Genomic DNA, 14,564 nt, shown 5'->3' on the forward strand with positions numbered 1-14,564 from the left:
GTCCAGGGTCAGAGGCCAGAAGAATAGGCTCAAGAAACCTAAATCCCCAAGCAGGATCAAACTTTCAGTTCCCAAGTGGGATTAGATTTGGAGTCATAGAGTGTTCAGAACTACCTCAGTCAACCCATGCTTGCTTATCTGCCTACATGCATGTGTCTACTCCAGTGCACAAACTGTGTTACTTGCAGAATAGGAAACAAAAAAAGCTGCATTTTTCTGGTCCCTCTGCTTCATTCCACTTTTCTTTTTCTCCTCTGTATTCTCTCTCTTCCCTTTATCTGTTTCCTTCTTTTTCCCTTTTTCTTTTTTTTCATTTATTTTTTAAATTTTTTGTAGAGACCAGGTCTTGCTATGTTGCCCAGGCTGGTCTTGAAATCCTGACCTCAAGTAATCCTCTTGCCTCAGCCTCCCAAAGTGCTGGGATATGGGTGTGAGCCACTGCACCTGGCCCCTTTTTATTTATTCTTTTACTCAAAATGATTTACCAAGGGTCTAAGATACGCCAGTCAGTGGAGATTCTCTTGGATTTTGTGCCCTTATAGGAGCCAGCCTGGGAAGGGAATCTCATCCCAGCTCCCAAACATGAATTAGGACACGAGGCTCACTGCTTTGGAAATCCCTCCAGTTTTCTGCTTGTTCCAGCATTCCTCAATCTAGGGGTTTGGCCTGGAATGGAAGTCATATCTGCATGCTTGCTCTTCTTCCTGGTCTCTTCTTCCTGGTTCCCCACCCCACTGCCTCCCTAGGCTGGAGGAAACATACTCTTTGTCATTTGCTGAGTGTTCACTACTGATGACTTATAGGAGAACTTGACATTCAGACCTTCAAGCTTTTCTTTTGATATGTACAGGTAATTTTTGGAATTTACAAATTCCTCTTTGCTCTCAACAAATACGGTGCTTCAAGATTTTGTCTCAGTTTGTCAATGGCCTCAACTGAGCGGTGGCTTTTCAGTTGTAGCCAGCATCTGCCCTTTCCCTGAAACCTATTGATGTAATAGGGAAATCTTTACTATTTGCAAGAATGAAAAATACATACTTCCTCAGCAGAAACCTTACAAGCTAGAAGGGATTGGAGTCTTATCGTTAGCCTCCTTAAACAGAATAACTCTCAGCCATGAATTTTGTATCTGGCAAAAACTAAGTTTTATGAAAGAAGGAGAAATAAAGTCATTTTCAGACAAACAAATGCTCAGGGAATTTGTCACTACCAGACCAGCTTTATAGGAAATGCCAAAAGAAGTTCTAAATCTTGAAACAAAAGATATGCACCAGAATAGAAACTTGAAAGCATAAAACTCACAAGGTCTGTAAAACAGTAACACCATGAAGAAAACAAAGTAGGTAATAATTAACATGATGACTGGAACAATATCTCACATCTTGATATTAATGTTCAACATAAATGGGCCTAAATGTTACACTTAAAAGATAGATTGGCAGAATGGATACAAAGTTGGAAACCAAATATCTGCTATCTTCAAGAGACTCACTTAACACATAAGGACTTATATAAACTCAAGGTGTAAGGGTGGAAAAAGATATTCCATGCAAATGGAAATCAAAAGCAAACATGAGTAGCTTTTCTCATATTAGATAAAATAGACTTTAAAGCAACAACAGGTAAAACAAAAAAAAGACAAAGAAGGTCATTATATAGTGATAAAAGGATCAATCCAACAGGAAGATATTACAAGCCTAAATTTATATGTAGTTAACACTGGAGCTCCCAGATTCTTAAGATACTTACTACTAAACCTAAAGAAAAGAGATAGACAATAGCACAATAATAGTGGGAAGCTTCAGTATTCTACTGTCAGCACTAGAGAGATCATTGAGACAGAAAGTCAACAAAGAAACTACGCTCTAGAACAAATGGATCTAATAGATATTTACAGAAGATTACATTCTTCTCATCAGCATATGGAATGTTCTCCAAGATAGACCATATGATAGGCCACAAAAGAAGTCTCAATAAATTTTTAGACATTGAAATTATAGGTTTGATGGGAATAGCATTGAATCTATGAATTACTTTGGGCGGCATAGCCATTTTCATTATACTGATTCTTCCTATCCATGAAGGTAGAATGTTTTTTCATTTGTTTGTGTCCTCTGTTATATCCTTGAGCAGTGATTTGTAGTTCTCCTTGAAGAGGTCATTCACATCCTCTGTTAGCTGTATTCCTAGGTATTTTATTCTCTTTGTAGTACTTGTGAATGGGAGTTCACCATGATTTGGCTCTCTGCTTGCCTATTGTTGGTGTAAAAGAATGATTGTGATTTTTGTACATTGATTTTGTATCCTGAGACTTTGCTAAAGTTGATTATCAGTTCAAGAAGTTTTTGAACTGAGATTATGGGGTTTTCTAAATATATAATTATTTCATCTACAAACAGAGACAACTTGACTTCCTCGCTTCCTATTCAAATACTCTTTATTTCTTTCTCTTGCCTGATTACCCTAGCCAGAACTTCTAATACTATGTTGAAGAGGAGTCATGAGAGAGGGCATCCTTGTCTTGTACCAGTTTTCAAAGGGGATGCTTCCAGCTTTTGCCCATTCATCATGATATTGGCTGTGAGTTTGTCATAAATAGCTGTTGTTATTTTGAGGTATGTTCTACCAGTACCTAGTTTATTGAGAGTTTTTAACATGATGGGTTGTTGAATTTTATCAAAGACCTTTTCCTCACCTATCAAGATAATCATGTAGTATTTGTCTTTGATTCTGTCTATGTGATGGATTACTCTTATTAATTTGCATATGTTGAACCAGCCTTGCATCCCAAAGATGAAACCGTTGTGATCATGGTGGATAAGTTTTTTGATGAGCTGCTGGATTTGGTTTGCCAGTATTTTATTGAGGATTTTTGTATCGATGTTCATCAGGGATATTGGCCTAAAATTTTCTTTTTTGGTGTGTCTCTTCCTAGTTTTGGTATCAGGATGATGCTGGCTTCATAAAATGAGTTAAGGAGGAGTCCCTCTTTTTCAATTGTTTGGAATAGCTTCAGAAGGAATGGTACCAGCTCCTCTTTGTATTTCTGATAAAATTCAGCTGTGAATCCGTCTGGTCCTGGACTTTTTTTTGGTTGGTAGGCTATTAATTACTGCCTCAATTTCAGAGCTTGTTATTTCTATTCAGGGATTCAAATTCTTCCTGGTTTAGTCTTGATAGGATGTATCTGTTCAGGAATTTATCCATTTATTCTAGATTTTCTAGTTTATTTGTGTAGAGGTGTTTATAGTATTCTCTGATGGTAGTTTGTATTTCTGTGGGATCATTGATTATATCCCCTTTATTATTTTTATTGTGTCTATTTCATTCTTCTCTCTCTTCTTCTTTATTAATCTGGCTAGAGGTCTATGTTGTTAAATTAAAAAAAAAAAAACTAGATTCGTTGATTTTGGAGGATTTTTCGTGTCTCTATCTCCTTCAATTCTTCTCTTGTCTTACTTATTTCCTGGAAACATATATCCCTCCTAGATTAAATGAGGAATAAATAGAAACCATAAACAGACCAGTAACAAGCAGTGAAATTGAATCAGCAATTTTTAAAATGCCAACCAAAAAGCCCAAAGCCAGATGCATTCACAGCTGAATTCTACCAGACATTCAAAGAAGAATTGGTGCCAGTACTACTGAAAGTATTCGAAAGGATTAAGAGGGAATCTTCTCTAAGTCATTCTGTGACTCCAGTATCACCCTGATGTCAAAACCAGGAAAGTACATGACAAAGAAACAACACACCAGTTGAATATAGATGCAAAAATCCTCAACAAAATGCTAGCTAACTTAATCCAGCAGCCCATCAAAAATATAATACACCATGATCAAGTAGATTTAATCCCAGGGATTTAGGGATGATTTAACACATGCAAGTCAATAAACGTGGTACATCACAAAAACAGAATTAAAAACCATAGATCATTTCAATAGATGCAGAAAAAGCATTTGATAAAATCCAGCATCCCTTTAGATAAAGATCCTCAACAAACTAGGCGTAGAAGGGACTTACCTCAAAGTTATGAAAGCCATATATGACAAACCCACAGCCAACACTTTAATAAATGTGTAAAGTCTAACGCATTTCCCCTGAGAACTGAAACAAGACAAGGATGCCCACTTTCACCACTTCTATTGAGCATAGTACTAGGTATCCTAGCCAGAACAATCAGACAAGAGAAAGGAATAAATGACACCTAAATTGGAAAAGAAGTCAAAGTATCACTGTTAACTGATGATGTGACCATATACCTAGAAAACCCTAAATACTCCTTCAGAAGACTCCTAGATTTGATAAATGAATTCAGTACAGTCTCAGGTTACAAAATCAAATGTACACAAATTAGCAGTGCTATATACCAACAGTGACCAAGCTGAGAATCAAATCGAGAATTCAATCCCTTTTACAACATCTTCAACAAAATAAAATAAAATACCTAGGAATATACTTATCCACGGAGATGAAAGATCTCTACAGAGAGAGCTACAAAACACTGCTGAAATAAATCATAGATGACACAAACATGTGGAAACACATCCCATGCTTATGGATTGGAAGAATCAACATGAAAACGATCACATTACCCAAGGCAATCTACAGATTGAATGCAATTCTTATCAAAATACCAACACTATTTTTCACAGAATTAGAAAAAAAACAGTCTTAAAATTTGTATGGAACCGAAAAAGAGCCTGCATAGCCAAAGCAATCCTAAGCAAAAAGAGCAAATCTGGAGGCATCACATTACCAGACTTAAAATTATACTACAAGGCTCTAGTTACCAAAATGGCATGATACTGTTATAAAAGTAGATAGATAGACCAATGGAACAGAACTCAAATACTTACAACCAACTGATCTTCAACAAAGCATACAAAAACATAAATTGGGGAAATGACACCCTATTTAATAAATGGTGCTGGGAAAACTGGCTAGCTACATGTAGGAGAATAAAACTGGATCCCTATTTCTCACCTTATACAAAAATCATCTCAAGATGGATCAAAAATTTAAACCTAAGACCTGAAACCAGAAAAATTCTACAAGAAAACCTAGGAAAAATTATTCTGGACCTTGGCCTAGGCAAAGAGTTTGTGACTGAGACCCCAAAATCAAATGCAACAAAAACAAATAAATAGGACTTAATTAAACTGAAAAGCTTCTTTGTAGCAAAGAAAATAATCATCAAAGTAAACAGACAGCCCACAGAATGGGAGAAAATATTTACAAATTATGTATCCAACCAAGAACTAAAATCCAGAATATACAAGAAACTCAAACATTACAGAAAAACATCAAAAAGTAGACAAATGACATAAATAGACACATCTCAAAAGCAGGTATACAAGTGGCCAACAGACATCTGAGAAAATGCCCAGCATCACTAATTATCAGGGAAATGCAAATTAAAACCACAGTGAGATACCACCTTACTCCTGTAAAAGTGACCATTATTAAAAAGTCCAAAAAAAATGGATGTTGACATGGATGTGGTGAAAAAAGAATGTTTATACATGGCTGGTGGGAGTGCAAATTAGTACAACCTCTATGGAAAATAGTATGGAGATTTCTTAAAGAACTAAAAGTAGATCTGCCATTCAATCCAGCAACCCCACTACTAGGTATCAACCCAAAGGAAAAGTAATCATATAACAAAGACACCTGTACACATATGTTTATTGCTACATAATTTACAATTGTAGAGATACAGAACTAACGTTAGTGCCCATTGACCAATGAATGTGTAAAGAAAATGCAGTATATATACATCATGGTGTGCCACTCAGCTATAAAAAAGAATGAAATAATGTCTTTTGCAGCAACTTAATTGGAGCTGGAGGCCATTATTCTAAGTGAGGTAATGGAACGGAAAGCCAAATACTGTATGTTCTCACTTATAAGTCAGAGATAAGATATTAGTACTAGAAGACATGCAGTATTAAGATATGTAATACTTGAAGTGATATAATGGATTATGGAGACTCAGGAGGAAGGGAAGAGGAAGGATTAAAAAAATGATATATCGCCGGGCGCGGTGGCTTACGCCTGTAATCCCAGCACTTTGGGAGGCCAAGGCGGGTGGATCACGAGGTCGAGAGATCGAGACCATCCTGGTCAACATAGTGAAACCCCGTCTCTACTAAAAATACAAAAAATCAGCTGGGCATGGTGGCGTGTGCCTGTAATCCCAGCTACTCAGGAGGCTGAGGCAGGAGAATTGCCTGAACCCAGGAGGCGGAGGTTGCAGTGAGCCGAGATCATGCCATTGCACTCCAGCATGGGCAACAAGAGCGAAACTCAGTCTCAAAAAAAAAAAAAAAAAGATATATTGGGTACAATGTACACTACTCAGATGAAGACCTCACTGAAGCCTCAGACTTTGCCACTATAGAATTCATCCATGTAACCAAAAACTAATTGTACCCCAAAAGCTATTGAAATAAAAAAATTTAAAAAGAAAAATACATTTAATATTTTTAAAAATGTAGTGCCCATTATACATTCATTCAGCAAGGATAGACTGAGGGTAAGATGTGGGCCAGGTATCTGTCCTAGGTCCTGGGAACTCAGCAGTGAGCAAGACAGACACAAATCCCTACACCAGTAGAGCTTGCATTCTAATTGATACACCTATAATTAATAGACAAAATGAGGACTTGAAAAAGAGAAATAGGAAGTATTGTGAATCTGGGGGAGAAGAAAGATACATACAAGAAAAGCGAAAATTGTAGAGAAATGGCAAGATAACTCCTGAAAGGGTAGGGGCTGGGAACATGAGAAGGGAGCTCACTCAACTATTCACAAGTCACTATTTGGTGCAGGGGCAACCTCACCTGGGCATGACATCCAAGAGAAGCTCCAAGTGGTGGATAAGGTGACTCAAAGGAAAGATGGCTCAGCCTGGAACTCAAAGGTCATGACGAGGGTCCAAAAGGCCAGAAAGGAATGTACCCAAAAGTCCAGATCGGAAGGTAAGGCTAATGATGGAATCTGCTATGTGAATAACTCAATGTGGGAGGGGCTCTTGGAGCATGTACAGGGCCAGATAGAGATATAAAGTCAATAGCAGAAGGAGCGAGACGTACAGACAAGAGGGACATGAAGACAGAGCACGGATCTGTTGCTGTGACAGTGGTTGTGGGAAGAAATGTTCTTGGAGTGCAGTTTGCCTTGGCTTTGCCATGTGGGTTTATGTGACCACTCCCCACAGTGTGTGCTGTTTTTATTTCTATTATTAGAGTTATCACAACTCTCTTGAGTTTGGGAGACTCCTTTCTGATTCTGGCCAACCCAGTCTTGGAAGTGGCACCAATCCTCAAAGTGGACACATTTGCAGGATTATTTTTTAATGGTTCATTTCTAGAACTGAAGTTGCTTGGTCGAGTTTGCATATTTAAATTAGCACATATTTGTTGTCAAATTGCCTAAATTATCTGTTTATACTCCCATTAACATGATATAGTACACCCTTTCCCTCCACCTTCACCAACACTAGAAATAACAAGACATTTCTATGATGACTGACAAAGGTGAAGAGTGATATTTCACTGGTGTTTCCCTTTGAATTTCTTTGCACTGGGCAGGTGATCAAATGCTGTGGTAGGTTGTATTATGGTTCTACAGTGTTCCAGGGCCCCGCCTCCTCAGAAGTTCACAGCCCTCCCCTGTGGACTCAGGAATGCCAATGTGATAACTTAGCCAAAGAAGTGTGGACTGAAGTTAGAGAGCCACTTTCAGGCCAAGGCTTTCAGAGTTTATTTGTCTTCTTTCTCTCTGCCCAAGACCAGGGATGTTCTAGACAGAGGCTGCTCTGTCTCCAGGAGCCGTGAGTGTCAGTGATGTAGGGCTGAGCCTCGTCTAATTTATGATGAAACAACAGCATGAGAGAGAAGTAAACCTTTGTTGTTGTAAATCAGAGCTTGGCAAACTGTTTCCAAAAAGGACCAGAAGATGCAGCTACTCAATTTTGCCTTTGTACATGACAGCAGCAAACAAATGGGCATGGCTGTATTCCAACAAAACTGTATTTATATAAGCAGGCAGTAGAACGATTTAGCCCTTAGACCATAGTTTGTTTTGGTTTGATTTATTTGTTTGTTTGTTTGTTTGTTTTTGAGGCAGAGTCTCGCTCTGTCACCCAGGCTGGAGTGCAGTGGCGCAATCTGGACTCACTGCAACCTCTGCCTCCTGGGTTCAAGTAGTTCCCTGCCTCAGCCTCCCTAGTAGCTGGGATTACAGGCGCCCACCACCACACCCAACTAATTTTTTGTATTTTTAGTAGAGATGGGGTTTTACCATCTTGCCCAGGCTGGTCTTGAACTCCTGACTTCATGATCCACTCACCTCAACCTCCCAAAGTGCTGGGATTATAAGCATGAGCCATCGCACCCAGCCAACCATAGTTTGCTGACACCTGTAATAAACCACTGAGATTTGGGAAGATCATGAATTACCGCAGCATTACCTAGCCCATCTTTACCAATTTCCCTGTTTGTTTTTTTTTTAATTGACATTGGAATTTTTTTCTTTCTAGGGTCACCTGTTTGAATTTGCCCATTTTTGTATAGGACTAGTCATTTTTTGTTTTATCAGTTAGGGTAATTAACCCTTTGTTATAATTATTGCAGCGTTTCTTATTTTGCTTCTGTCTTTGAACTTAAGAAGCTTTTGGTTGTGGAGCCATTTTCTTATTTAGATAGACAAATCAGTTTACCTGTAGCAGCGTGGTGTATGCCGGAGTTTCTCAATTTTGGCATTGTTGACATTTTGGACCAAATAATTATTTGCTTCGGAGGCTGTCCTGTGTGTCATGGGATGTTTGGCAACATCCCTGGCCTCTACCCATTAGATGCCAGTGGCACCTGCTTCCCAGTCCTGACAAACAAAAAGATTTCCAAACATTGCCAGATATCCCGAGAGCAGAATCACCCAGTGTTAACCACTGCTCTATGCCTGTTACTTCCCCCTTAAAAAGCCCTGCATATGTGATATTTATTGATTGATAGATTGATTGAGATAGAGTCTCACTCTATCACCCAGGCTAGAGTGCAGTGGCACCATCTCAGCTAACTGCAACCTCTGCCTCCCAGGTTCAAGCAATTCTCCTGCTTCAGCCTCCTGAGTAGCTGGGGCTACAGGTGTGCCACCACACCCAGCTAATTTTTTATTCTTAGTAGAGATGGGGTTTCACCATTTTGGCTAGGCTGGTCTCGAACTCCTGACCTCAGATAATTTGCCCATCTCGGCCTTCCAAAGTTCTGGGATTACAGGCGTGAGCCACCGTGCCTGGCCCCTCTGTGATATTTATAAGGCCGTACAGTAGCCTACCCTTATGAGTGGCTTTGTGTTCCATGATTTCAGTTACCTGAAGTCAACTGCGGTTTGAAAATATTACATGGAAAGTTCCAGAAATAAACAATTTATAAGTCAAAAATTGTGTGTTGTTCTGGGTAGCATACGAAGTCTAGCACCATCTTGCTGTATCCCACTCGGGGATGTGAATCATCCCTCTGTCCAGTGTGTCCTGCTGTATACGCAGCCTACCCATCAGTCGTTTAGTAGCTGTCTTGGTTATCGGATTGAAGAAACATAGTGTCTGCAGGACTGGGCACTACCCGTGGTTTCAGGCATCCACTGGAGGGCTTGCAACATATGCCCTGTGGATAAGGGGGGCCTCCTATACATCCCTTCATGCTAGTACTTGCAGTAAATGTATGGACATACATTAATTAGTGGAAACTTGGCTTCTGTAATATTTTTAGCTTTCCTGCAATTAACATGAGCTTGCTGTATTCCCTCAGTCAATCCTACAAGGAAGTCCTTTCATAACAGCTCATATGTAATTTGTCTCTCCAAACTGGTAGAAAAAATGGGAAAAAGTACTTTAAAGTTGTTAACATATGGGGCTTATTAATTTATGTTTGTAGCTATAAGTGATTATTCTGTTTTTAGAAAAGAAAAGGGAAAAAGATATCTGTTCAAGTTCAAAAAGGAGACTTCAGAAAAACATTCACCGAAGAAGTAAGTAAGCAAGCCGCAACACCTCCCCCTTGGGCTCCCCAGAGCCTTGGCCGCTGCTGAAGGCTCCACCCACCTTCCCCTTCTCCTCTCTCCTTTCTTCCACTGTCCTTGTCCTTCTCCGCTGAGGTTGTTCTCCACCCTCATGGGTACCAGCTGAATTTGGGCACATCCGGAGTGCTGCCAGCCTAACCCACCGCCTTGTGCCTGGTGGCTATTTCCATACTTGGAAGGATTCTTTAACACAGAGCTATACAAAGACCCAGAAATGATTAAGGATGATCACTAAGCCCACAAGTCAAGTTCTAAAATAAACTTCTACATCCTCCATTAAGTTAAAAGAAGTCCTTATCCAAGCACAGCCTGACAGTGTTCTCACTCCTTTGCCTGCGTTGTTTGGGAACCTGCGCTTGCTTCAGCCTCTCTGCACCCTCAGGCCTCTTTGCATCTCTGTCCTCTCCCTCCTGCCCCTCTTCTTGCATTCATTTCTCTTCTGCTTTTATACCTCACTTCTTCAGCAGCATTTCTTGTCACCCTCTCTCCCTTTGCAGCCACATTGGCCCGTTTTATTCATTATTGAAGTATAATAGGTGCTATCCAAGGTGGGGTCCCCAGACTGGTACCTTCTACAAGCCTGTTGGTTGCAGGTCTACAAGAATAAGGAGCGTGTAAACCAACTGTGCTGCTAAGCACACTGTTTTCATAGCAAGGCTCCTCAGTGGAGACAGCAGCGCCTTGATTCTGATCAAGCCCCTGTCGCATCGTAGGTTGGAGCATTGAGTAGCACTGGTGTGTGTGCTTACAGAAAATGCATGGATCCTAAGAGTACAGCTTGGTGGATTCACACACCCAGAAAAAGCACCCACATACCCAGCACCCAGCTCAAGACACAGGATATCACCAACTCCCATAAACTACCCCCTACCCACGTCCCTAAGTTTACACCAGCCTGATTCCTCACAGCATCAGTCATTAGACACTGAATGTTCCTCCCTCCTTCCTGCTCAGGGCCTCCTCACATAGGCCTTCCCACTCACCCACCCCACCCCAAAGCTAATCCCCCTATCCTTCTCCCTCTCTTTGCTATATACCCTCAGATCTCATCTTTAAAAAAAAAAATTATTTTAAGTTCCAGGATACATGTGAAGGATGAGTAGGTTGTTACACAGATAAATGTGTGCCATGGTGATTTGCTGCACCTATCAGCCAATCCTTTAGGTATTAAGCCCAGCATGCATTAGCTATTTATCCTGGTGCTCTCCCTCCTGCTCCTCCAACAGGCCCCAGTGTGTGCTGTTCCCCTCCCTGTGTCCATGTGTTCTCGTTGTTCAACTCCCACCTATAAGTGAGAACATGCGGTGTGTAGTTTTCTGTTCCTGCATTAGTTTGCTGAGGATAATGGCTTCCAGCTCTATCTATGCCCCTGCAAAGGACATGATTTTGTTCCTTTTTATGGCTTCATAGTATTCCATGGTGTATATGTACAACATATTCTTTATCTAGTCTATAATTAATGGATATTTAGGTTGAGTCCATGTCTTTGCTATTGTGAATAGTGCTGCAGTGAACATACACATGCATGTATCTTTATAATAGAATGATTTCTATTCCTTTGGGTATATACCCACTAATGGGATTGCTTGCTGGGCCAAATGGTATTTCTGTTTCTAGGTCTTTGAGGAATTGCTACGAGGTCTTTCACAATGGTTGAACTAATTTACATTCCCACGAACAGTGTAGAAGTGTTCCTATTTCTCCACAGCCTCGTCAGCATTTGTTGTTTCTTAACTTTTTAATAATGGCCGTTCTGACTGGCGAGAGATGGTATCTCATTGTGGTTTTGATTCGAATTTCTCTAATGCTCAGTAATGCGGAGCTTTTTTTCCATGTGTTTGTCAGCCACATAAACGTCTTCTTTTGAGAAGTGTCTGTTCATGTCCTTTGCCCACTTTTTAAAGGGGTGGGTTGTTTTTTTCTTGTAAATTTAAGTTCCTTGTGTATTCTGGATATTAGATCTCTGCCCTCAGACTTCACCTTAAATGTCACTTCCACAGGGAAGCATCCTCTGTCCCGCAGGCAGGACAGAGGTAGGTCTCCCTGACATGCCCTTGTGGAGACCTGCATTTTGTCTTCATGGTGCTTATCTCAACTGTAATAAATCATCTGTGCACAGCCTGTTCACTGCATGAAAGTCACATGAGGTCAGTAAGTGAATGGGTCTTGCTCATTGCTGTATGTCCAGCTCCCATGCCTCACACAGTTGTACTTCTTCACCAAGCATGAATACCAGTACCTGGACCCATCTGATTCATGCTGGGTTAGAAAAAGGTGCCCCTTCCTCAATTCACTACCTCATCTGTCAGAGCCAATTCTTGAAAACAAACCCTTCTCTGCCCTCTGCTGGAAGATTGTTGTACTAAGCATGTAACCTGATTTTGTTTCTAATATGAATCAAAGCACCCCTTAAAGGTAGCGTCCTTGCTCAGTGCACAACCCATACAACCTTATGCAGAGTCCTTGATAACCATATAAAAATATACATTACTTCACAGTTGGCAAAGCACTTTGATCTACATTTTGCCATTTAATTCCCATAATAAGTGAGTGTTATCAGCCCATCTTATGAAAGGGTGAAAGCCTTGAATGAGCTAAAATCAACCTGTGTGTTCCAATTTCAAGCCCTTTTTTCTTTACACTAAAAAGTAGATGAACCCAGAAGGCACCTAGTCTTTTTATGGAAGACTGGTGGAGGCAGCAGCCCTGCAAATGTTGACAGTTGTCCCTCAGCATCAGCTTCTTCTGTCTGTAACTTCTCACTAAACGCAGGGTGTCTGTGCGGTTGTTGCTTGTATGATGTGGAGTCTCACGGCATTCCTAATGATGTGGAAAGAGCACTAGATACAGAGTCTGGCATATCTAAATTCCAGTGCCAGCTCCACCCCATGTAGTGTGGTGACCACCAGCAATTCCTCTCCATATCTGAGCCCAAGTCCCTCATCTATAAAATGGGGACAGTCATTGCCTTCTTGTTCTTACATGTTGTTGTGAGGATAGATGGCATAGCACACCTGCTGCTCTTACTATTTCCTTGACTATCACTTTTCCTCCCGGCACCCCGTCTCCACCCCCACCATCCCCTCCCCAGACCCCTCGTTTATACATCATAGAGCTCCCAAATCGCTCCCCAGGCCTGTGGTCTTTCCATGCATCACTTCCATCGTGTGCTTCTTCCCTACTCTCTGTAGGAATTCCTGGAGTTAGTCTTCTGGATTATGAATTTGTTTTTTGCCATGCTGCTATTCCTCGTCTCCATTAGGCTTTTCTTCTTAATTTTCTCCATTGTGCTTTTCCCTTCCCTGAGCTCTCTGTTCTCTAATGGCTTGCTTTTCACAGCAGGCTCCTCATTGTCTGCTCACACTTCCTCATGGGGATCTGAATCCACCGCTGCTGCAGGGCTCCATCCCTTAAGGCCTGGTTGCTGAAATGAGTAGGTGAGACTGAGCCAAACTCAGAACTACTGGGAACAGACCAGAAGGCTGCCCTCAGGCATAGGGCAGTTGGCTTTGGAAGTCTAAAGGCCCCACCTCACTTGATGACCTGCCTCCACTGGAGGAGGGGACTGATGCTTCTGTCCATGACTCTGCACGTCAGCTTGCTACCTGTGGCCCCCAAAGCCACCCCCTGCTCCGTCATCTGCTTGCAAATGCTTTGGGGACATTCATGTTCCCTAAATCTATATTCACTACAGGGGATTAGAGAAGACATTTCTGTGGAGACAGAGAACTGTAGAAGGTCCCCATAGCTGTGCTAATCTCCCTCGAGGTTTGCAGTAGTGGCCCAGAGTCAATTGGAGCTCTGCCTTTCACTCACATTAGGAACCTGCAAATTCCCCGCTCAAATTTGATAACAGTAATGCACACTTAGGTAATCCTTCTAGTAAGTTGCAGAGCCAGAATTACAAGCCCCTCCCACCCACACCCCTCCTCACCCCATGAGTCTGGCTCCTGAGGCCATGCTCTCATCTGCTGTGCCATATTTACCGAGTAGAGTCTAGAGACAAATGGTGGAGCTGGCCACTCCATGCTAGAGGACTGGCTGTTGAAGCCAAGTTTTTCCCACCCTAAGTTCCCACACCCCTACCCTCCACTCCCATGCCTGGCCTTGCTGCCAGCCCCGGCTCCTATGAGGCTGGGCATCCTGTGGGACTCTTTGGGGGGTCACATGCTCACCTCTCAGGGGTCCCTCCTCTCTCAGTCTGACTGTCTGCCTTGTATCTTGCCAGAGAAATGAATGGCTTCTTCACCACTGATTCTGTTCCTTCCTCTTTCCATCAATGTTCTTGTTTTGTCATTTGTTTTCCTTTAGCTCTTTCAATAACTGTTTGAGGCGAGGGAGAGAGTTGGACCAGATGTTCTCCTAGACTCACTTTAGGTGTAACATCCTCTGTAACTCAACATAAGACACAGACAGCCCCTTCATTTCTCCCCAGAGAAACAGTCCCTGCTGTCTCTGTTTCATGAATTCACCCACAGTGAGG

General features: G+C 41.4%; 1 protein-coding gene across 6 annotated transcripts in view; it reads left to right on the top strand.

Moving 5' to 3' along the window:
* Window positions 1–14,564, top strand: part of SP110 (SP110 nuclear body protein) — a 52,114-nt gene that overhangs the window by 27,268 nt on the left and 10,282 nt on the right. For 4 of the 6 annotated variants that reach the window (XM_017529069.2, XM_037738727.1, XM_017529073.2 and 1 more), the window contains 2 exons: window positions 6,832–6,981; window positions 9,962–10,030. The exons of 1 other annotated variant lie outside the window; for it this stretch is intronic. In XM_017529069.2, the coding sequence (XP_017384558.2) occupies window positions 6,832–6,981; window positions 9,962–10,030 (219 nt within the window). The remainder of the gene's footprint in view (window positions 1–6,831; window positions 6,982–9,961; window positions 10,031–14,564) is intronic. One more of the 6 variants, XM_037738726.1, reaches the window with a different exon arrangement.

Source organism: Cebus imitator, unplaced genomic scaffold (assembly GCF_001604975.1).
Source record: "Cebus imitator isolate Cc_AM_T3 unplaced genomic scaffold, Cebus_imitator-1.0 Scaffold57, whole genome shotgun sequence".
NCBI lineage: Eukaryota > Metazoa > Chordata > Mammalia > Primates > Cebidae > Cebus > Cebus imitator.